Source organism: Macaca fascicularis, chromosome 1 (assembly GCF_037993035.2).
Source record: "Macaca fascicularis isolate 582-1 chromosome 1, T2T-MFA8v1.1".
NCBI classification, from domain to species: Eukaryota; Metazoa; Chordata; class Mammalia; order Primates; family Cercopithecidae; genus Macaca; species Macaca fascicularis.
Genome location: NC_088375.1, coordinates 124,132,382 through 124,156,564, shown reverse-complemented (window position 1 = coordinate 124,156,564; position 24,183 = coordinate 124,132,382). Strand labels below are relative to the sequence as shown.

At 50.0% G+C, this 24,183-nt stretch overlaps 1 protein-coding gene across 2 annotated transcripts in view; it reads left to right on the top strand.

Annotated features, from left to right (window-relative positions):
- SLC6A17 (solute carrier family 6 member 17) overlaps positions 1-24,183 on the top strand; it is a 51,754-nt gene that overhangs the window by 5,596 nt on the left and 21,975 nt on the right. The window contains exons 1-6 of one of the 2 annotated variants that reach the window (XM_065548210.2): positions 9,800-9,868; positions 10,611-10,983; positions 16,132-16,289; positions 18,029-18,155; positions 18,835-19,016; positions 20,714-20,824. In XM_065548210.2, the coding sequence (XP_065404282.1) occupies positions 10,698-10,983; positions 16,132-16,289; positions 18,029-18,155; positions 18,835-19,016; positions 20,714-20,824 (864 nt within the window). In that variant the 5' untranslated portion in view covers positions 9,800-9,868; positions 10,611-10,697. Of the gene's footprint in view, positions 1-9,799; positions 9,869-10,610; positions 10,984-16,131; positions 16,290-18,028; positions 18,156-18,834; positions 19,017-20,713; positions 20,825-24,183 lie in introns of those variants that run through there. The other variant, XM_005542424.4, reaches the window with a different exon arrangement.

Genomic DNA, 24,183 nt, shown 5'->3' with positions numbered 1-24,183 from the left:
CACTACGGGGGCCATCTGCCTGCTAGTAATTTGGGACTCCAAAGAACAGCTGGAAGGAATCTCCTTGACCAGTTCCCCAAATTGCTTTATATTGTGAGTTTTGGAAGAGAACTCAGTCAAGTGAGGAAGATCCTGATCTCTAGGAGAAATGGTAGTAGATGGGTTCAGTCCACGGTTGACTTCCTGAACGTATCATTTTGCAAGGCTGCGTGGAGCACTGCAGAACTTCCCAAACAGTGCTACAGATGGGTAACATGTGGCTCAGAAATAATGATGCCCTCATTCCTTGGAGTAGCCTGGGATGGCCTACCATGGTGGCGTCCCCTCTATGTACCCCAGTGTGCCATGCTAATGTTATTTTCTGTGTCATGACATGCAAAAGATCGGAACGTACCAGTATGTCAGAAAGAAAATAGCTACAGTTTGGTAGATGACAGTCTGAATCCCTGCTCTTCCATTGTATGGCTGGGTAATCTTGTACATGATAGAGGCTTCTTTGTCTTGAAGATAAGAATTGTATTTTATCTCAAGTTGTTGTGAGGATAAATAACATATGTAAGCACAGTGGGTCACCTGTGGCTTGTCCCAGTAGGATGCTTTTCTGCCCAACACTCTACAGAGCTTCACTGAAGGCTGGTGAGGAAAGAGACATAAACCCTTCTCATTTTCAGGAAAGAGATATCATGTTGGGACTGTAATTAAGGGTTTCTGATCACTATTCCTTCAAGAGCTCTTCAGCAGTCCGTTTGGTAACTCAGGTAATTGGACACCCTTGGTTCCCTCTGTCTCTTTCTGAGACAACAGAAAATAGTGGTTTTAAGACAATCCGGGTCAGATGATTTTTGGCAGATGCCGTGAGGAGTCATCTGTCCCCATGGTGGTCCCCCCATGAATGAGGAAAGAAGGGAATGAGGCTTTCATTAGTTGTTCCTGGACTTTTATATGCATATCTGGTCTTTAAAATTTTTCTTTTTCCAAACTGGTATACTCTCATGGGTCCTTTATCTGTCTGAGACCTGGTGTGCCCCTCAGCACCTCAGGTCCTCGGTTTCCCTTTCTCTTCAAAACTCAAGTCTCATCTACAGCCTGATCCACATCACCAATATTGCTTACCTACCCTCCCTGTTTCTTCACTTGTCCTACCAGCAGCCATTGATCCCTATAAAAATAGTCAGGTCAGGCGAGGCGTGTTGGTTCATACCTGTAATCACAGCACTTTGGGAGGCTGAGGCGGGTAAATCATGAGGTCAGGAGATCCAGACCATCATTGCCAACATGATGAAACCCCGTCTCTATTAAAAATACAAAAATTAGCCAGGTGTGGTGGCCTGCGTCTGTAATCCCAGCTATTCAGGAGGCTGAGGCAGGAGAATTGCTTGAACCTGGGAGGCGGAGGTTGCAGTGAGCCGAGATTGTGCCACTGCACTTTAGCCTGGGCAACAGAGCAAGGCTCCATCTCAAAAAAAATAAATAAATAAAAATAAAAATAGTCAAGTCACGTTACTCCCCTGCTTGAAAACCTCCAATAGCTTCCTATTAACCTTGAAAGAAAACCCTAACTCCTTTCCATGCTCCATGAGTCCTGCCTGCTCTGAACACTCACTGTCTTCCTAGCCCAGCACCTCCCACTCTTCTGTTTTTCAGGGTACTCTAGGCACATGGCCGTCTGTCTGTTCCTTGTACTCACCAGGCATTCAGGTCCTGCCTCAGGGCATTTGCACTTTCTGTTCCCTCTGCTCTGAATGCTTTCCCAGGACATCCACATGGCCCACTCTCTCACTCTCTTCAAGTCTTTATGTCACCTTATCGGAGCATGCTTCCTTCGCCCCATCTCTGTTGCAGCATCCCTGCTGTGCTCCACCCCCTCATACTCTATACTGTATATGCTTATTTGATATACTTATATATACTATCAGATATAGTGTATGTTTGTATGTATAAATTATATATTTGTCTGATTTCTATTTGTCCCTCTGCACTAGAATATAAATCCCATGGGGCAGGGACATTATTTGCTCTGTTCTCTGTTGCACTAGAACAGGGCCTAGCACGTAATGTTCAGCAAATATTTGTTGAAAGAAGTAAAGGAAAAGAAGGAAGGAAAGAGATTTAAAAAACAGCAAGAAGAATATTTTAAAATCTCATATTTTAGCAGTACCTCTAGTTTATAGGAGTCGCTGGGCTCTATTCTCCTTCCAGGCCAAAAGGGGAGTAGAAGTCAGAGAACTGAGCCTCAGCATCCCCTGTCAGCCCACTGTGTCCTTGGGCTCACACGTGCATGTCCCACCCAGCTCCAGGGCATTGTGGAATGTGGGTGAGTATGCCTTGATTCCTGGCTAAGCCCATTTCCCACATGTTCTCACGTGAAGGTGGTAGTTGGCACTGGTTGATGGCATGCCCAGAGGGCTTGGCCTGAGTTGAGCACAACTCTTGTGTTACCTCATTTTATACTCATGACAAGCCCACAAGGTGTAGCATCCTTCATTCCTATCTCTTCGGGTCCAGAAGGTAAAGCCAAGAGGGGTTATGTGTTTTCCCAAAGACTAACATCTCATAAATGGCAGAGCAGGACTTTAGGTTTTCCTGGCTCTGAAACCCATGATAGCATTGAGGTTGAGAGTCAGGCTCCAGGGTCAGTCTGTCAGTGCAGATCCAGGGGCTTTGGATGACTTGCCTTATTTCATCAATTCCAAAATGTGTATTTTTGCACATTACCACATCTTAAAATCAGGACATGACATGCAATCAATAGCTGTTTCAACATGGCTGTGGGTCTATGACAGCTCACCCTAGTTGGGTAGAAACCTTCGATGGATCCTTTCTGGTAAGTTCAAGAAAGTGCTAGCATCACAGGATCCTAGATTCAATGAAATATAGGTAATTATCCCTCTGAGCTTCCATGTCTTCGTTCGTAAAATGGGAATAACAGTGGTATCTACCTGTTATAATTACTGGCAGGATTAAAGGAGCTAATATCTGTTTGGTGCTCAGCATGGTGGTTGCCACAGAGATGGGACTCAAGAATTATGGCCTATGTGCTGTGTTATCATTGTTATCCCACACTGCCTTCAGAAGTTCCCCCAGTGGATCCCTCAGCACCTGAATTCCAGTAAAGAGAGAATGCATGGATTGCCGGGGGGTGGGTCCTGGGGCTGCCCTTGTTTACATGCACACAGAGCATGCGTTCTCCCACGTGAGATGGTAAAATGGAACCACAAGATCTGTTTGCACTGGCCACACCCACATTTTTCAGTGCCAGTTCCTCCCCCTCTGGACCATCTGCCCCCTTTCCTGCTTCCCTTCCTTCTTGACTAAGAAAACAAGATATCGACTGAAGAGAACAGACTCGGCAAATGCAACAGGAAGGTAAGAAAGGGCTGCATAAGGTGCCACTGGCTCCTTGGCTAGATTTCTTGTTTGGAATGGTCCCACAAGTCCCAAGCCATGCTGTGCCCACCCAAAGATGATTTCCCTGAGGTGAGGATGGATTCTGTCTACAAAGTAGGGAAGGTACAGCACAAATACTGGCTCTTTTGAAAGTGGCAAAAAGTCACAAAGGGATGGCCAGGTTTCTTAGTGTATCCTGGCTTTCAAACTGTCACTTGGGGCATCCTTGGGGCATGATATGGTCTTGGCATCAGAATATCGCATCAGGAAATGGAAAAAACTGGGAGCTGGAAAAACACATCAGACTCCAGAAACTTTGGGGAGTTCAAAAATGGATCAATTCATTTATGCACTCATTCCATTCAATAATGTCATATTTATCATGCTCATATTATAATAAGATACCAGAATTTGGCCTTGCAGAAGCAAAGATGGTGTCAATTGAGGTATGAGATGGAAAACACAAACCCAACAAATCTGTGAAATGGAGTAAAAAAAATCACCACTCTGTTCATTTGACTATTCAATGAGCTTTTGTTTCTCTTTCTCCTTCCATCCATGTGGTAACCAGATGCAGCTGGTAGGTAAGCAGGCAAGCACAGCTCCTTATTTTACAGATGGCTTCCAAGTCTTGGGGCTCTCCCCATGTGTGCTACAGGGATGCACTGGATTAGAGTCCCCCTGACTGGGACATGCAGACTTCCGGTAGGTTCAAATGTCTCTCTAGTCACTGCTGTTAGTGTTTTACCCTACCTCTTTGTTTCAAAGGTGAGGCAGTAGTAAGATTTCTACATGAGAAGCAGGTTGTTCTCAGAGGATTGGAAGGCAGGGACGCTGGAACACCTGTAAATACCATGTTGTGCCCACAGATAATCTGTGTGTGTGAGGCACTGGGTGGGTAGGAGCAGTGAAGGGTGGGCACCAAGCTGAATGCACCTTCGATTCTGCCTCGAGGAGCTTGCTGTTTAGAAAAGGGATCAGGCATAACGACAACTGGTTGTACCAGACAGCCAAATAGTAAAATAGTGTAAAAGAGTGTTACGAGGAGTGTGCTGAGAAGGGCAGAGCGTTAATGCTCACTCACAGACTCGCAGGAGCTGTCATAGAGGCGAGGGGACCTAGAAGGCTTCAGCTGTCAGGGGATGGGAAGTGGTTAGTCTAGAGTGAGTGGTGAGTGGGCTGGGAGGAAGTGGAAGCTGAGGCCCAGGAGATAGAGCGGGCCCAAATGCCTTGGAAAGGGCCTTGGGCTCCCTTCAGTAGGCAGTGGGAGTGGGGCAGCGTGGCATTTCCAGAAGATGCCACCAAAGGCAATGTGTAGGATGCTGGTGGGGAAAGTGAGCTGGGAGCCTGCTGCAGGCATCTAGCCGGGGAGCAGGCTTGAACTAGAGCAGGGGGTGGGAAGAGGACAGAGCTGAGCACACTGACAGGACTTGTGACCTGGGTGGGGGTGGAGGAAAGAGAAGTCAAGAAGGGTGTGGGGTCCCTGCCTGTGTCCTGGGCCAGAACATCCAGGGGCAGAAGCCTCCAAGTCAAGGCCAGGCTCTGTCAGGAGCAGTTTGCCCCAGGTGACTGTCAGAAGTTTTAATAAAACAATTAAAAATAATTTGTGTCTCTGATAACAGTCCGGCCTGTTTTGGGCTCAGTAAAAGCTCAGAGGCTCTGAGGTAATTAGGAGAACAGTTTGGGCCACAACTGCCTGTCATGAAGAAACCAGGAAGCTGCCAAGCATTCTCTGACATGGCTCCTACTCACTGCCGATTCTACCTGAGTTAGATGTTGGCTTTGAGGTCCTGAGCAGGGACCACTTCCACTGCTCTCCTCTTCTTGGGGGCTCTTCAGGGTGCCTGTTGGATCACCCTGAAGAGGTGCTTTTTAAGGACGTGCTTGGCCACAGCCACTCTTTCCAGAGCCACAAGACCCAAGGGTAGCAAGGTCAGGAGCATGGGCAGGGGCTGGGCAGGGTGGGCCTGTGGTGTCTGGTCGTTGTAGTTAGGTGACTGCCTGCTTCCCCAAAATGGTGGCTCCCCCACTCACCTCCCCTGGGGTGTCTAACTCAGAAAGTAAATGATTCTCTTTGTCCTTTGAGTTACCTGAACCTCCCTAGCAAGAAACACCCCAGGCCCAGGAGGCGGGTGCTCAGGGAGCTGCCTCCATCATTACAGAAGGGCCCCGCTTCCCTTCTCCTCCGTGGCTGCTGTCGGCTCCAGGCTTTGTCCTGGTGCCAGCGTGAGAGCAGCCATCCCCCACCACCTTGAGCTAATTGCCGGATACTGTGCTTGAAAAATTTTCATGGAGACCTCACCCCTCTGGCAGGAGATATTTTTACCTGTCTGCCTCCCAGTCACACTATTTTTTCTCCTTTCAAGAAGATTCGCAGTTCACTTGCTCCGACCTGTTTCTGTCGCAGGAGCTATTCTGAGCTGCAAGCCACCTCTGTTGCTAAGTGACAAGCTGGCACCGAGGGCTTGCTCGGCACTCGCGCCCCTCTGCGCTGTGCTTTCAGGGATGGAGGCACTCCTTTCAGAGAGTACCTTGCAGCTTCATCATCCAACGTGTTGCTCATGAAAGTCACTTCACAACCCACCCCAGCTACTACGGGGGGATAATTAGAATACAGCTGGGCTGTCTGTCACCACATCTCTACCGTGCTCCAGTGGGCTCTCAGCTGATGGAGGGCGGCAGGGCAGATAGAACTTACCTTTCGCATCCACTGTTACAGGTGCCTGGGGCAGGTGGCTCCTTGCTCACACCCACAAGCAGGAGGGACTCTCAGTGGATATATGCTAGAGCTGAAAGGGGTCTTGGAGGCCATCCGTGCCAACCCATTTTACACACAGGAAAACTGAGGTCTGGGGAAGTTAGGGCAATGGTAACAGTTTGCACAGTAGGTTGGTCAAGCCCAGTACCTAGCTGGCCTGCTGATGTCTGGATCGTGGCTGGTTCCATGAGATGCATGGATATGGAAAGAGAGGAATCACCCCTCTCAGGGTCCTTCTCTGATCCTGATGCTCCTCACAGACAAGGCTTTGGGGTCATTGGCTGGGTACACTTAGGATTTCCAGGCCCTGCCTGCTGTAAAAGCTGACCTTTCACCGGCACATGGCTTCAGGGAACTGGGGGTGGGGCAGGGAGGGTTGTTCTAAGTCACAGCCTCCACTGGGGTATGAATTGAATGAGAGCTGAAGAAACGGTACCATTTGTGAGCGCCTCTTGGGTGCTGCAGGGTTCTAAGACCAGTACAACGTATCCTCCTCACAGTACGGTGAGGTAGGCACCACTGGCACCCTCCCTTGACATGAGGAAACTGCAGCTCAGGGAGGCTAGAAAAGTTGCCCAGGCCAGGTGGCTGGCACGCAGTGAGCCAGGGTTGGAACCCAGGTCGTCTTACTCCCGAGCAGGATCACCAACCCAGGTTGTAAAAAATAAAAAATGGTTTTAAGTGGTCTCAAGCTATTCCAAACATGAGGTACATTTTAATAACAATAATGCTTAACTTTTATTACAGGCCTTGTTTTTATTAATAATAATATTGCTGGTCTTTCGGATCCAAGCTGGGAGCCATGGGACCTTTGTCTGGCTTTCTTTGACACTGGGGTATGGTGTGTGGTAGGACTTTCTAGGGGCTGCCCTAGGTGGACACCAGTTCTGGAGAAGAAAGTGGGCATCACTGAGGTGGTGCAGGATGCTTCTCTCCACCCGCCTCCGCCCCCACGGTCAGCTCTCTTTGGCCTTTCTTGAGAAGAAATGGGATTGACGGGATCAAATATCAATATGGGGACTTACATATTTTTTAAATTTATAAAGGTAAACAATGCAAGACTTCCAGGCAGTGGCTGCTACCATTTGGGTCCTTTCTGTGTGCCAAGCTCTGTGCCAGGCACTCTGTGTGTGGCCGCTCCTTGGACCCTCACAGCAGCCCTCCCTGGGAGATGAGAGGCGTCATTAAATGCAACCTTTTCACCCATGAGGAGACGGATGCTCACATAATTAAAGTGCCGTGTCCAAGAGCACACAGCTAGTGTGTGGCCAAGGCCTCAGGGCTGCCCACCTCCTTCAGAGAGCCAGCCCTAGTCCTCACACACAGCACGGCCATGCTCCTCCCTCCCCAGCACATTTCTCCCCGTCTCTGCCTCTCATTCTGCCCCGCGGCTCTGGCCACCTTGCTGTTCCTGGAATTCCCAGGCCTGCTTCCTTTTTGGGAGCTTTGTGTCTGCTGTTCGCTCTGCCAATGCTCTTTCCTGTTATTCATGCCTCTGCTCAAATGTCACCTCCTCGGAGATGCCCTTCCTGACTGCCCCCCCAATCCCCGCATGCAGCATAAAAGAGCTGCCTGCCAGCTTGCTGCACCCCTCCGGTGTGATTTTCTTTACAGCGTATATCACCCCTGGCCATTATATTACACATCGATTTCTTTAATATTTGGCCCTTCCACATGAAATGCAAACTCCACAAGAGGAGACACTTTGCCTGTTTTGTTTGCTGCTGTATCCCTCACCTAGAACAGAGGCTGGCATATAGGAGGCACTCAGGAAATGTATGTCAGGTGAGTGAGTGAGTGAATGAACTCTCAACTCCAGGCCTGTCCGGCTTCACAGCCCATGCCTCACACTCCCACACCCAGTGGTCTTCTTCCTGTGTCCCCCACCCCTACTGAGTCTGACTGTGTCCCAGACAAGGCTCTGATCAGGGTGTTAGGAGAACCTGAGTAGCTTCGGGCAATTCAGTTCCTCTCTCTGGGCCTCAGTTTCCTCAGAGATAAAATGGGAACATTGAGCTGGACAATTGCTAGGTCCCTTAAGCTTTAATTTCTGAGTCTGACCCTGCTGTCACCTGGGCATATTCACTGGACACAGAGGGTTCCAGTCATGACTGCAGCCCAGCCCAGTGCCTCAGCCTGGAGGTTTGTACAAGCCCTTTGCATCCTGCAGACCTAATGGCACAGGAGTCCTTGGGCCCCCATCCCTCAGTGTGGGATGCGCATGGCATCAGTGACATCTTGGGAAAAAGGAGGAAGCTCCTGTTAGCTGATGCTCTGTGGTTGCCGGATGCTGCTCTAGGTATCCTTCTCTGGTTTACCAGAATGTCCTTGAGTCCTCCTTGTTTAAAATGATGCGCTTTTTTCCTCCCAGCCCTTTCTCATCTTGGTGACCGAAGCTGCCATTCACTAGGCTATTTATGGAGAAACATGTGCTCCGATTGGTCAGCAGCAAGATAAATTCTGCAGACTTGCAGGAAACCCCCTTGGTTTTCTCTAGTTGTGGCTTGATGATCAGTAAATCATACCTAATGCACTGCAGATTGCTCTGCTCAAACTGTGCTGCAGGCAGAGCGGCCGAAGACAGGCTCTGAGCCAAGGAACCCTAGTGATTTGTAGGCTCCAGAGGGACCCCCACCCTCTTCCCAGATGTCATCTTTAGTAACAGCTCTGGATGTAAGCTGTAGGGGAGGGGGGAGATGCCTTGACAAGCAGCCATTTCTCTGTACGCCCTGCAGACGGGGGACCTGCTGAGTGAGGAGAGGAGCCCATGCTGGCAGCCCAGGCAAGGACACAGGCCTCTCCATTGCGTAACTCCTAGGGCCTCACTTCACTTGTGTAGCACAAGCAACACGGCAGCCCTGGGGGGCGGGGCTGAGGGCTGAAAGTTCTACAGATGCACAAGTGCCACCCATGGGGCACCCTTTAGGACACAATAGAGTGTTCAACTTACCCGCTGTGAAGTGAGTCCCAGAAGAGAGCTTCTTATAGGGAATTCTGTGGTCCTCTAACCAGGCTGGCCCTGTCATCGATACTCCAAAGCCGAACCCTGTCTATTCTTGAGGTGTGAGGGGGCAGTCACTAAAGACTCACTGTCCCCTTGGAAGAGGAGGGTAGCAGGTGTCACCTGCTAATGTGGTCCAAGACCTGGCCGAGGGAGGGCTAGCCAACCCCATAAACCTCCCAGCTTCATTACATGTGTAACAGGGCCTGGCTGGCAGGTCTCCTTGACAGTCAGGCCTTGGCTGTGGTCAGCCAGGAGGTCTGGGTTGAGGCTGGCAGGAAGGACAGGCCTGGCCCTTGTACTGCACAGCAACCTTGCCTGTGCCATTCAGGTGGCACGCACCTACGAGGAGAACAAACAGGGAGCCCAGCTTCCAGAGACAGCTCTTTCCCTTAATAAAGTAATTACAGAGCTGGGTAAGTTACATCCCTAGAAAGATGCAGGGCAACCGCAGGCTGGGGTGTGTATGTTTAATTTTAAATCCTCCAACCTTCCCTTAATGAGGGGGTGCTTTGAAATGTAACAGAATGGTGGAATTCTTCAAAGGCTTCATTTTCGTGGTGCTTTATTTCTTTAAGGGAAAGCATGAAAGACAAATGAGGACTGGCAGGAGCAGGGGAGGGTTTTGCCTCCCCCGCCCGTGTTGTGCAGACATTATCTGCTGTAAAACTGTCGCCGAAGGATGGAGAACCAGCTCTTGGCTGCAGAAGTCCTCAGATAATGTCAGTGCTGAGCAATGACCCAAGATTCGTTGGCACTGAGCAAACAGCTTTTGGCTTCTGGTGCCAGAATCTTTAGCTGAGCCTGGTCAGCCACTCCGGCCAGGGGAATGGAGATGCCATAGGCACTGGTGTCCAGGAACCCCACGGTGATGGCTCAAGAGCCCTTTTTTTTTTTTTTTCAAATGTTAATATCCCTTTTAATCACCTGGGGATCCTGTAAAAAGGCAGAGATTGATTCAGGAGGTCTGGTGCAAGCCTGAGATGCCGCATTTCTAACCAGTTCCTGATATAATCCCTGCATTTTGAATGAAAAGGCCCTAAGGAAGGCAGGCACTGGCTTCCATGGCTCCCACCAGGTGGTTTTGGCTGAGCAGAACACCTGGAAAGGGAAGCTGTATGGGCCTCCAGAGGGGCTTGAGCACTCTAAGCTCTGCAGTATGGAAGAGAGAAATGTCTTCAAGAAACGATCTACTTGGGTTTGGCGTATGGCTTTGCCTCTTTTGCCCCTTTAGGTTTACTTTTCAAATAATGCTCGGGTAAAGCCTGTGGAGAAACTGAGTCTGTAGGCCTTGAGCTCCTCACCGGGCAGCCCCTGATGGGGAGGGAGGGCAAGCTCAGTATTTGAGGCCCTTGACCTGCCTCAGAGTGTGATGGGGAGTTGATTTGGGTTGTGTCCACGTCGGGCTCCTGAGCTTCCTAGTGTGGTCAGGGATAATCCTCTCCTGCTCTCCTGGTTTCCTAGGTCCCTGGATGAGAAGGAGCTGACAGCAGCTGAATTGCATCTTCTCTGTGTGCTGGGGAGCAGGGCTACACGCCCCAGGTGGCATCAATGCCGAAGAACAGCAAAGTGACCCAGCGTGAGCACAGCAGTGAGCATGTCACTGAGTCGGTGGCCGACCTGCTGGCCCTCGAGGAGCCTGTGGACTATAAGCAGAGTGTACTGAATGTGGCTGGCGAGGCAGGTGGCAAGCAGAAGGCAGTGGAGGAGGAGCTGGACGCAGAGGACCGGCCGGCCTGGAACAGTAAGCTGCAGTACATCCTGGCCCAGATTGGCTTCTCTGTGGGCCTTGGCAACATCTGGAGGTTCCCCTACCTGTGCCAGAAAAATGGAGGAGGTAAGAGACAGCTCTGCCTGCATCACGGGTCCCCTGCAAATAGGCCGGGCTGAGGGTGAAAAAGAACACCCCTTTGCTGAGGCAGAACTGGAGCCCTTGTAGGTTGGAGCTCAGGATTCCAGAGTAAGATGCCCCAGGAATGGCTATAATGATGGTTAGTAGCTACCAAGAGACTACAGGACATGATAAGAAAGTGGGCTCTGGCTCCAGACTGCCTGGGTTCAGATTCCAGCCCTGCCAATCAAATTTTGGACCTCCTACAAATTGCTTAACCTCTCTGTGCCTCATCTGCAAAATGAGAATAATAGCAGTTCCTGCCTCACAGGATAGTTGGGAGGATTAAATGAGCTTTACGTGCAGAATGGGCAACACACGACCGGACATGGTAAGGGGCACCTGTTGGCCATTATTACTAAATGCTTACAAGGTGCTAGGCACTGTTCTAAGGGCTTAATGGATATTAGGGCTAAGTGCCTGAAGCTGCTGATATTTAAGCATCTTAGAACAACCAAAGCACCAATTTTATGTGATTCAACCATCGAATCTTCCCAACAGCCTTATATGAAGGAGTTGTTAGCATCTTTGTTTTAGAGACTACAATACTGAGGCACAAATTGGTTAGATAACTTGTTCAAGGTTGTGTGTGACCAAGGTTACAGCTAGTGATAAAGTCAGGATTCAAACCTGGACAGGCTTGCCCAGAGCCTGGGCACTTAGCCTCCACACCTACTGCCTCTGGGTAAGAGGGGCCTTCACACTGTCCCCTAGGCTTGAATCCCTCTTGAGGGTGTTGCCCCTGGTATCAAACCACTACCACCACTTCCAGCCCCCAGGAATTGTCCAAAGGCAGCTTTTCCTGAAACCAGGGATCAACTAACTAAAAATAAAGAAAACCCAATAGGCTGGAAACAAAGAGATTTGCAAGCCCAGACCTCTGGTCCTGAGGAAGTCAACTAGCGAGGGCTCTTGTGTTCCTGAGTCCCTGTGCCTGGCGTGGCATGCTCCAGCCTGTTTGGTGGCCCCAGCTTGGCAGGCATTTTACTCCAGCTCCTTCCTTCCTTCCTTGGTTGTGGAACTCTTGCCATGTAGCCTCTTCCAAAGACGCAGTCCCCTCCTCTCCAGGATGCGCCTTTCCCTAGTTCAGAAGGCCACGTTTGACTGGGAGGCTTCTCCTCCTTTCCAGTTTCTTTTGAAGGGCAGGGAGTGAGAATGCCCACCTGAACTCTTGTGATTGAATTAGGCCAAAGGCTTCCATCTTTCCCCCATAGCAAGCTATATTAGCTGCATAGTCTCCTTGCTTGAAAGATCTTTTTTACTTTTTAATAAGTAGCTGTCGATCAGAGCTTGTGGCCTGCGTGGCATGATAACTGAGTTGATATAAGACTAGCCCAAAGCAAAGATATAAAAGTGTATGGTTTCCTTATGCACTGTGAGATGTCGAGAAGAGCTCCAAGGCGCCTAAAATGACTTCAAAGGACATGTGGCATTGGAGGACTTAGCTGGGAATCTCTAACCTTGTTCTTTCTAGCTTAGATGATCAGTTCTGCCTGGGCACTTGGTGATGAATTAGAGTCCCTTTCTATGCCACACACAAGCACTCACACCCAGGGCGGTGTTCTTGCCACAGTCTGACTGTTCACAATGACACCAGTGGTCACCATGGCACCAGACATAAAGAACTACCCTAGAGGAAAAGCATTGTCAGTTCTCAGAATTCTGAGCTTTCCATTCCACATTCCTGCCTTCCTTTTTCTATCTTCTCTGATTCCTGCAATCCCTTTTTATCTCTACCTTTAACTGTCCCATATTTTTACAGGTTTTTTTTTTTTTTTTTTTTTTGAGACAGAGTCTTGCACTTTCCGCCCAGGCTGGAGTGCAGTGGCCGGATCTCAGCTCACTGCAAGCTCCACCTCCTGGGTTTACGCCATTCTCCTGCCTCAGCCTCCTGAGTAGCTGGGACTACAGGTGCCCACCACCTTGCCTGGCTAGTTTTTTGTATTTTTTAGTAGAGACAGGGTTTCACCGTGTTCACCAGGGTGGGTCTCGATCTCCTGACCTCATGATCCGCCCGTCTCGGCCTCCCAAAGTGCTGGGATTACAGGCGTGAGCTACCGCGCCCGGCATTTTTTTTTTTTTTTTTTTTTGAGGCAGAGTCTCGCTCTGTCGCCCAGTCTGGAGTGCAGTGGCGGGATCTCAGCTCACTGCAAGCTCTGCCTCCCGGGTTTACGCCATTCTCCTGCCTCAGCCTCTCGAGTAGCTGGGACTACAGGCACCCACTACCTTGCCCGGCTAGTTTTTTGTATTTTTTAGTAGAGTCGGGGTTTCACCGGGTTAGCCAGGATGGTCTCGATCTCCTGACCTCATGATTCGCCCGTCTCGGCCTCCCAAAGTGCTGGGATTACAGGCTTGAGCCACCGCTCCCGGCCCTTTTACAGGTTTTTGTTTGTTTGTTTGTTGAGACGGAGTCTATAGCAAGTCGTCTTAAATATTTTTTAGGAGGAGGCAAATTATCACAGGAAGAAGACAGCTGTTTGGTCTGAGAGTTGAGTCTGTGCTTTTGAGCCATAGTCGATCTAATCAAACTTTGCATAGTTCTGGACAGAAACTCTGGAACACTCTCCTTAGCTCCACGAAATGTTGACATCTCCCTAGTTTGCTTTTCCTTCTGTTTATTTTTATGAGAAAAAGGCAAGTGTTCAACCATTGCTTACTATGGGTAAGCCACTCATTCAATCTTTGCAACAGCCTTGTGTGATAGGTGTTGGGTCAAAGCTTATGAAGTGGCCATTTTTGTAAGTCAAAAATGGTCAAATATCAGCAATTTTATATGTAACATTTTCATCCTCTTCAACCAGATGAGAAAACAGCAGCACAGAGAGATCAAATATTTTCCCAAAGTTGCACAGCTAGTAAGTCTTTAAAACCAGGAGGTCTGACTTCAGGACCTGGCTCTTACCACCAAGATGGTCTTTTAAACCCCAGGAATAACCTCAGGGTTTGCCAGAAGTGAGGCTTAGAATACTGACCGAGGCATAGATGATAAGAGATCCAGAAGGTCTCAGAGATCCTGGATCCTGGCCCTGTCCTGATAAATCTCCTAACATCCTGAACAGTGCTCCCCGCTATTTGGATGAACAACTTGAGGCTCCCAAAAGCTGTTGAAACATAAAAGGAAATCCAGTTGTGTCCCCAGGTTGTATTTTCTAAGGCAGAAGAGGGTGCCGTTGCATTTTCTAGTGATTGCAACAAAGGTTGATAAGAAAAAGTACCTCTGATTAACCACAGATTCTGCCTATCTTGACCGTGGCCCCCTGAGCGCTCTGGTTAGTTTAGGCTTTGGAGTGGTAGAGAGACCTGTAGTCAACTCAGGGCTGGCAGCCTGCCTGAGGTGGACAGAGCCTGGATGGTGAGGGGCCAGTACCTTGTCTTTGCACTCCCACCCCTGTCACTCTTTGGCAGCAGTTACCTGGAGGCTTGCCCTGATTCTTTGGGGAGAAAAAAGAGGCATCCATAGTAGGTGCCAACCCACTTTGCAGACACCCTGAAACTCACCTCCCTGCACATCTTGCCCCACCCAGAACACTGGGGCGAAATACAAAACCAGTGCGGCTGTCTCCCTTTGCCCTCCTGCAGCAGATCACTTAGCTCCTCTTCCATTTCCCCACACCCAAGACCAAGAGACTGAGTTAAAGACAGACCCAGGGGTCTAAGCATGTGGCCCTTTGGGCCCTCTCTCCTTTGAGCACCATGATGGGACTGCTTGTTAGTGACGAGTTGAATGTATGTGTGCATGTGTGCATCTAGTGAGTGAGATGCTGTCCTATAAAGCTCGGTGGGTTGCCTCCCCAGAAGGTTTTCCTGATTAGCTCCATGGGACCCTGGCCCTTTCCTCAGCATGTATGTGCTTGGTTGGCCTGTGTGACTAGTCTTTGCGGGGGGTGTGTGTGTGTATACACATGCGTGCTCATATTACTCATGTGACTCTGCCTGCCTCCCCGGCAGATCGTGAACCGTTCTAGGATGGTGTCTGTGCCTTCTGTTACTCCACTGTCCCCTGCTGCATGTGCATGGCACAGAGTGGACCTGCAGTAAATAGTTAATTGTTGCCAAGTGGCAGAATTTGTGCCTAGGAGATGCCCGATTGCCAGTGTTCATTGGCAGATTGGGCACATGTTGGTGAATATGTGGGATGTTATGTTATGGGGTCAGAGCAGTGTATCTGGGGGCTTCTGGAGGCTCTCTACTGGCAAGGCTTAGTCAGAGAGTGCTGGGTGACCATCAGGGCCCTGGTGACTGGGGCTGGCCTGACAGTGTTTGACAGATAGGCAGGGCCTTGCTAACAGGACTAGGTTGTTGGCACAGCTCTCAGCGGGGTGCACTCATCTGTGTCCAGACATGGTTTTAATTCTCCTGCTAAATGCCCTGTCACTTGGAATTGAGATTGTTTCTGCAGTGAGGCCCAGGACAGGACAGCAAGATTAATTTATCATCTGGAATCTTTAGCGAGACCCATTCTATCCTTTATGATCCTCCTGGCCACGCTTTTCTGAACTGCTAATTTCTCTCCCGTTCCTCTCAATTAGCTGGAGATTAATGGCAAAACTGGTCAGGCCCCCCTCTCCCTGGAGAGCTTCCAAGCTCTGCTTCCCTGGAGCTGCCCAGTCTGCTGCATCAGCGTCTGGTTCAGACTCTGGGAAGGCTGCACCCAGTGTCTGTGCGTCTGGGGGCGAGTAAGCCCCCATGCCATCTGCGGCTGCTTCTCTGTGGGCAGCAGGGGGTGTGAACAGGTGTCCACGGAGCACCTCATGAGGTGAGTGTGTCTGCCGCTTGTGACTTGACATGTGGATTCTGGAGAAGCAGTGCAATGTCTGTCTGTTTCTGAACCTAGCCTTGTGAGTTGACATACATACACTTCCTGCCTTAGTGTTTCAGGTCAGGGGAGCCAAGGGGGAGAAGGTGGGTCCCGGTGGGCTGCTGTGTGGTAGGCCACGCTTAGGGCCAGATCATTCACGGAGGAGCACCGGGACTGGTGACAACTTGCGGATGACCAGAGATGTGGCTGAGACTGGAGGACATGGCTGCAGCGCCTTCCCTCACTCTGCTGCTGTGCTCCAAAGCCCCTCTGCCATCCCTCTGCTCTCCCTGCAGGTGCTTACCTGGTGCCCTACCTGGTGCTGCTGATCATCATCGGCATCCCCCTCTTCTTCCTAGAGCTGGCCGTGGGCCAGAGGATCCGCCGCGGCAGCATTGGTGTGTGGCACTATGTGTGTCCCCGCCTGGGGGGCATCGGCTTCTCCAGCTGCATAGTGAGTCAAGGGCTGGGGCAGGCACTGAGCGGGAGGCAGGGGGCTGCTCCTGGGCATTGGAGAGGAGGTCACCGAGTTTCCAGGCCAGAGTCCTACGTCAGGACAAGGGCAGGGAGGGGGATCCTCAACATGGGAATTACAGCTGGGGTTCCAAGACCCCAGTCACCATGTTTCCTAAACTGAAAGTCGACCACATTGCCTGAAACAGTGTGGAAGATTTGCCACTGGTGCTAAGGAGGAAAAGCTGGGACATATTCACGTAGGGCCGCCTGGGACAGCTCAGCCAGAGTTCTCTGGGGACATATGGACTAGCCCAGATGCCCTTCTCTGCTTACCAGTCCCTCAGCTCCCCATGAGGGAGGTCCTTCCTCTTTCCTTGGTCAAAGAGTATTTTAATCAGGCAAGTAGGGAGCTCAGGAAAAGGCAGACCTGGGGCTCTGGGTCTCCTTGCCATTTTGCTGTGCCAGAGAGCAGAGTTGGAGAACTCACACAGGAAACTTAAGGTCAACCCAAGGCGGATGACGCTTTGGAAAGTGAGAGACAGGGAGACTCCCGTGGCCCTGGATGGAGAACTTTGTGAGGTCTCCAGGCTCGTCCACAAGGCTACAGACGAGACCCTGCTCAGAGCTCTAGGTGAGGAAACAGCATCCCTTAAGGACAAAGCCTATAGGGGCCCATGCTTACTGCTCACACCTGGAATAAAGACTGGAATGAACTTCTGGAAGGGACTAAGGATTCTGCCAGGCCTGGCAGTAGGGCCAGCCCAAACTTGCCTCAGGCAGAGACTGGGAGAAGGCCTATTGCAGCCCCCTGCTCTCATGTCAGCCATCAGCTTTGCACTGGCCAATGCCATGTACTCTGCTGGGGCTGGCTGTGTGCTGATACACAGGAGTGTGTGTATGGTCTCCCACTTGTACTGAAATCACACAAGTAAAGGAAGTGGGCGTCTCACTCTGTCTATGCTCCCAGAAAGTTCTGCTGTATGAGCAGCTGCGCCTGCACACACATGCTCAGGTGAGACTGATGAAGCAAGTGGCCCTCAGCTCTCACACTGACGCCCGTCTCACTGCCGCAGGAGACAGTCATGGCTCTGGAAGGGACCACTCCGTGTCCAGAGTGGATGCAGCAAATCCCTGCCCATAGAAACATTGCTTTCAGAGAAGCCCCTTGGACCCTCAGGCAGAGTCCATGCACTCCTATTTTAAATAAAATTCGACTAACGTTAGTGTTTCCAAGAAATGACAAGAGCCATCTTTCTAGAGGCGGGCTGCTAACACGCCCAAGAGAGAGTAGAATCCACAAGAAACACCCAGAGAGTCTCTAAAAGCACAGCAATCTGGATCTGTTTACCGTAGGGGTCAAAGCTGTGCGTGCCTTCACAGTCCTGGAGGGCATCTCTGCCATTACCATCCCGAGTCATCAGGAAATGAGGAGGAGAAAGGACTTCAAGTATCTTAGAAGAATTTCAAACTGGAAAGGATTAACATTTTAAGAGTTTGTTGCTTAAAAGAGAGAACTTTAACATCTGAAAAATTCCTTTGTGGATTCCCTGAATACCACCAGATCAATGGAGCACGAGGGGAGCTCCTCCACGGCCCACACCCCATCCCTCCTTGCCTCCCTTGAGGTTGTGCTGCTGTGTTCTGTGTTGCTGCCCATGCGCTGGGCCTCGGGTTGGGCGCGGGGGCAGGGTGGAGTTGCCTGCAGCCTCAGTGACCCCGCAGCGGGCTTGTCCCCAGGTCTGTCTCTTTGTGGGGCTGTATTATAACGTGATCATCGGGTGGAGCATCTTCTATTTCTTCAAGTCCTTCCAGTACCCGCTGCCCTGGAGTGAATGTCCTGTCGTCAGGAATGGGAGCGTGGCAGGCAAGTATGGGGCCCAGCTGGGGATGCCAGCCAGCCCTGTCCCAGGAAGGGGTCTCACAGGCTTAGCGCACACATTTGGAATTTCAGACTTGTTGTGTCACCTTGGATAAGTCACTTAACATCTCTGATCCTCATTTCACCTTCCCCAGTGGGAATGCTCTCTTTTCCAGCCTATTTCTGACAGGATTGAATACAATAATGAGTGTAGGTGAAACTCTGGAAAGTGTGACTTTAATTGTTATTACTCACCCTGTTATTCCACTGCACAGATGAGGAAACCGAGGCCCAGAAGCGACTTTCCCATGTTCACACCACTCATCTAACCAATGATCTGGGATGAGAATCCAGGTCTCTAGCTCCCAGCTCAGGACCTTCCCCAAGGAACTTTAGGCCAATTCAGCCTCACGTTTCCTCCCTTCCATGGAGAGACGTGGGCAGCGGGAGGCATGGGTGGGAATCAGCCAGGCCGGTGTGTCCTGAAGCCTCCCAGACCCCACTGGGAGCCTAGGATTCCTCAGGGTCTGCCAGATCCTGGCTAACCCAGAATGAGCACAGCCCCTCCCAGCTGCGCACCCTCAGCTGCTCCCTCACCCACTACTGCCCTGAGTGGGGGTCCAGCAGAGGAAGTGACCCCATAGTCCCCGCCACTGAGGCCCTGTGACCTTTGCTGCTATTTCAGTGGTGGAAGCAGAGTGTGAAAAGAGCTCAGCCACTACCTACTTCTGGTACCGAGAGGCCTTGGACATCTCTGACTCCATCTCAGAGAGTGGGGGCCTCAACTGGAAGATGACCCTGTGCCTTCTCGTGGCCTGGAGCATCGTGGGGATGGCTGTTGTTAAGGGCATCCAGTCCTCGGGGAAGGTGAGTGCTGGGGGGCACCCAGGACCCAAATGGGGAACAGCAGAAAGGCACAGAGGGCACAGGGCAAAGAATTCCAGGCTGCCCCTTACAGGGTCTTCCAGGGGGGTTTGGGCCGTGGATGGCTCTGGATGATGACGCAGGCCCCCAGAGGAGGGCGTGGAAGTATCATTTCTATAGTATTGCTCACCATGGACAGCCCACCCGGAATGGAATAGCTAGAAAGTCATTGCCCTGAACCCCAGCCGCTTCCATGCTCAGATAACTCAGGCCTGCTCTAATGCAAACATTAGAGAAGAGGAAAACTAGAAGTATTGACCCAGGGACATCTATCTAGATTCTAGACCCTCAGGTTCCCAAGAGCAAAAGCCCTGGAAGAACCAGCTTTGAGCAGTTTTTGGTGAAAACCAGCAGCTTGCCATGACTACAGCTAAAGGGCCCTTTGAGCAGGTAGATGCTATAAGTGAAAGGGGCCTTGGAGGTCTCAGGGGGCAGCTCCATAGCAGTCTCTGAGGGGTAGACCAGCCAAGCCCCACACCTCTTCCCAGCATTTCAGATCCCCTTTAAATAAGGGCCCTTTCTTACTTGTCACCTATCAGTATTCATGTGCTGCCAGGGATGGAAAGGACTGGATTAGAGGTCCTGTATCCCAGGCTACTCATTTTACAGATGAGGAAAGTGAGGCCCAGAGAGGGGAAAGCACCTCAGCTAACATCACGCAGCCAGTCAGTCTCAGAGCTGCAGCTAGAACCCTGGCTGTTTGAGGCTTCAGGTTCTTTACTGGATTTGATGAGCAAGGAAGCTAAGCTCTTGAAAGGTAGAGTGACCCCAGCCACTGACCTCTTCTCTTTCCAGAGGCTGAGATAGTAGCTGATGCTTCATGGCACTTCTCAGGTGCTGCCACCCATGAACGCATTTGGTCCACAGCAACGTTATGAGTTAGGGATGATTCCACCTATTTTAGAGATGAGGAGATGGAGGCTCACGGAGGTTAAATGAAATGCCTGAGGTCACATGTTGGTAAATGGTAGAGCCAGGGTTACAAGTCAGGCAGCCTAACACCAGACATGCATTCTCTTAGCCTTTACACCACCCTGCCCAAACAGCCCTCTTCCTTTGTTTCAGTGCAGCAAGCATTTTGTGAGCATCTGTTTTGTGTGAGGCTGTGTACCACGCACACAGGGATATAGACATGTGCGAGAAATGCGGTGCTAGAGAAGAGCACACGATTCATCCTCACAAGGGGCTAGGGACTTCTTCAGATGTCTTCTGCTTGGGAGCCGTGTCTATAACCTCCTGCAGGTCTTCCGTGAAAGGAGCTCTAAGGACAGGGGAGATCCTTAGGAGGCCCACTGCGGGAGTGAGACATGGGAGAATCAGGAGGGGACAGCAAAAGACTCCCTCACCCTCTTGGCAGCCCTCTGGGGTGAGGAGGCTGTTAGCTCAGCCCTGCCAGCTCTGGAAAGGAGAAAAGCAACCCCAGGCACAGCAGCCATGTAGACTCCAGCTTGTCCTGTTCCTGCTTCTGCCTTGGCTCCCTGCCAGATGTGTGGCAGGCTTGGCCCTATGCCCAGGGGTTCCAGGGCTCTGCTTTCTGCTGCCATCAGGGGCAGCTCATGTGCCCCAGATGTGAGCAGGGATGGGGGGTGCCAGCTGCAGGAAGGGCTCTGCCTGATGGGGGGTGCCTGTCCTCTCTGCAGGTGATGTATTTCAGCTCCCTCTTCCCCTACGTGGTGCTGGCCTGCTTCCTGGTCCGGGGGTTGTTGCTGCGAGGGGCAGTTGATGGCATCCTACACATGTTCACTCCCAAGGTAAGGGTTTGGGGCTCCCACATGCTAGGGAACAGCAACAGGTCTACTGGGCCTGGTCAGCTTCATGCAATTTCATGGAATTTAATGCACTCCAAATACCTGCTATATGTTGGGTATTGTGCCAGGCCCTGGAGAGATGCACAGGGAAGGGGCATGGGCCCTGCCCTCAAGGTTCCAAAGAGAGGCATGTCTTCGATTTGGGTGAAATTAGAAAAGCTTCAGAAAGGTGGTAACAACTGAAAGAGCCTTAGGGAACAGGTAGGATTGCAGTGAACTGCCAAAGGACATTATAATCAAAGGGAACTGCATGAGCAGGGGTGTGGAAAAACACTGGACATGCTTGAGGCAACAGTGGGAAGTCAGGTTTGGCTAGGGCATGAGAGTAGGGAGCTTCATTCATTCATTCATTCATTCATTCATTCATGGGGGCTTTCATTGTGTGGCAGCAGGAACCAAGAAGATGCCTAAGAGAAGAAAGCTCCTAGGAATCTCCCCTTGTATCCAAATCAAAGGAAAGAAGTTGCTATTTTATTAAAGATAATAGACTACATGAGTGGTGATTTTAACCTTAGCAAAGCCGTTCACACTTCCTCTTAATTCTCTCAATAGCCCAGGGAGCAAGATGAGCAGGATTACTGTTCACATTTCATGAAGGGTGCAGCAGAGGCACGGGCATCCTGAAGATGTATATGCAGGTTCCCTAAAGATGGTCTGTCTCCACCCATGGCCTTGCCTGTCTATGACCCTTCAGACCACTGGGCACAACTGGCATGCCTCAGTCCATGGACGAATAAAAGATTTTCAAATGCAGATTGGCATTCCCTTCAAGTTGCCCCAAGCCATGTACACTGGCAACCCCAGCTGGTCAGGCTGAGAGTCCATCTCTAAATGCCAGCTGATCAGTAGCAACCAGCAGGGACCTGGTGAGATTATAGCCCATGGGCACAGGGTCAGAGCTCAGCCAGGCCAGCTTGAATTCTTCAGTGTTCATTGGTGCCACCTTGCACATGTGTGTACACACACACACACCCCTTTACACAAACAGTTTGTGCAGGATGACACAGGAAGAAGAACCCAGATCTGATAGGGTTGAAAATCCCCGTAGGCTCCTGATGTTTCAGGTGTAGCACTGGTTAGGGCACATGCCACTCCATAGTCACCAGACAGTGCCTAAATGGTCCCTCAGCGTTCTTGGATATATTATCTGAGGTTTACACATGACCAACTTCAAAGATCCACTTTATGAAGCACTTAATGAATCTCCTGAGGCATGAATGTGAATCCTGAGCCATGTGGCTGGCCGTAGGGTTGTTGTAAACACATGATATCTGACAAAGAAAAAAAAATAACCTGGTTTCTTTGGGAGAAAATAGCCATGAAAAGAAAGCCAACTGTTTGTAACAAATTACAACTGTATCTCTAGAACCATGATCAGTCTAAAATGTTCACTTCAGTTTTCCAGTTCTACTTTACTAAACTTTAGGAGGAAATTATATGCTCTGGTGTTGTTCCTAAGTGTGGAACATCACAAAGGTCTCCAGATGGGCTCCTCAATGGTGTTAAGAGCCACCTGTATGTAACTCTAGGAGCAAGAGGAACAGAGTCATAGGAGCAGCTGCTGGTCTCAACACACACAATACTGCTCCCCACTGGATTCAGACACACTTTAAATTATCTCTTTAATTATGAAATATCTCAGGCATATAAACACATATCTAATAATATAATAAAAATTCTTAGGAAATAAAATATTACAGATGCCATTAAATTGCCAGTGTAGCTCTCCCTGATCCCATTCCCTTCCCTGCCCAAAGATAGCAACTGTCTTATTCCATTCCTGCTGCTACAACAAAAATTCTTTTTTTTTTTTTTTTTTTGAGACTGAGTCTGGCTCTGTCGCCCAGGCTGGAGTGCAGTGGCCGGATCTCAGCTCACTGCAAGCTCCGCCTCCCGGGTTTACGCCATTCTCCTGCCTCAGCCTCCGGAGTAGCTGGGACCACAGGCGCCCGCCACCTCGCCCGGCTAGTTTTTTGTACTTTTTAGTAGAGACGGGGTTTCACCGTGTTAGCCAGGATGGTCTCGATCTCCTGACCTTGTGATCCGCCCGTCTCAGCCTCCCAAAGTGCTGGGATTACAGGCTTGAGCCACCGTGCCCGGCTAACAAAAATTCTTTAGACTGGATAATTTATAAACAATTGAAATTTATTGCTCACAGTCCTGGAGGTTGGGAAGTCCAAGATCAAGGCACCTAGCTTCAGTATCTAGTGAGGACTCTGCTTCAAAGATGGCACTTTCTCACTGCATCCTCACATGGCAGAGGTTCAGGGGAACTCACTTGAGCCTCTTTTTATAGGGGCACTAATCCTGTCAGGGCTCCACTGTCATGACCTAATCACCTCCCAAAGACCCCCACCTCTTACTTAATACTATCACACTGAGTATTAGGTTCTGTCATGGGAATTTTGAAGGGATACTAACATTCAGATTATAGCAGCCACTATCCTAAATTTGGGATTTGTCTTGATCATACATTCTTTGAAATTTGTTATACATATATGTGTATCCATAAACAATGTTTAGCATTTCTGCATACTTTTAACCTTTACATAAATGGCATCATATTATATGTATTCTGCAACTTGCTTTTATTTTTGCTTCACATGAGTTTTTAAGATTTACCAATTTTGGTGTATAGCTCTAGTGCATCAGTTTTCATGGATGCATAGTATTTTGCTGTAGGACTAAACTGAAATTTGTTTATTCATTCTCTAGTTAATGATCATTTAAATTGTTTCCAGTTTTCACCATTGCTAATAATGTTACAATAAACACTACGCAGGTCTTCATGCGTACATGTTTCTCTACGGTATCTATGTTTAGGAGTGGAATTGCTGTCTCAAAGGGTATGCACATCTTCAGTCTTATTCGATGTTGACTAAATTGCACTCCCAAATGGTTGTATCTGCTATCACTCCCACAAGTTGTACATGAAAATCCCAGTTGTTCCACATTTGTCAGTCTTCAATTTTTGCCAATTAGATGGGTGCAAAATGGTTTATGTACACTTTCCCTTCCCTCTCCTCTCCTCTCCTCTCCTCTCCTCTCCTCTCCTCTCCTCTCCTCTTCTCTCCTCTCCTCTCTTTCCTCCCTTCCCCTCCCCTCCCCTCCCCTTCCACTTCCTTTCCTTTCTTTTTTGAGGCGGAGTTTTGGTCTTGTAGCCTAGTCTCGAGTGCAATGGCGCGATCTTGGCTCGCCGCAACGTCCGCCTCCCGGGTTCAAGCTATTCTCCTGCCTCAGCCTCCCGAGTAACTGGGATTACAGTCATGTGCCACCACATCTGAGTAATTTTGTATTTTTAG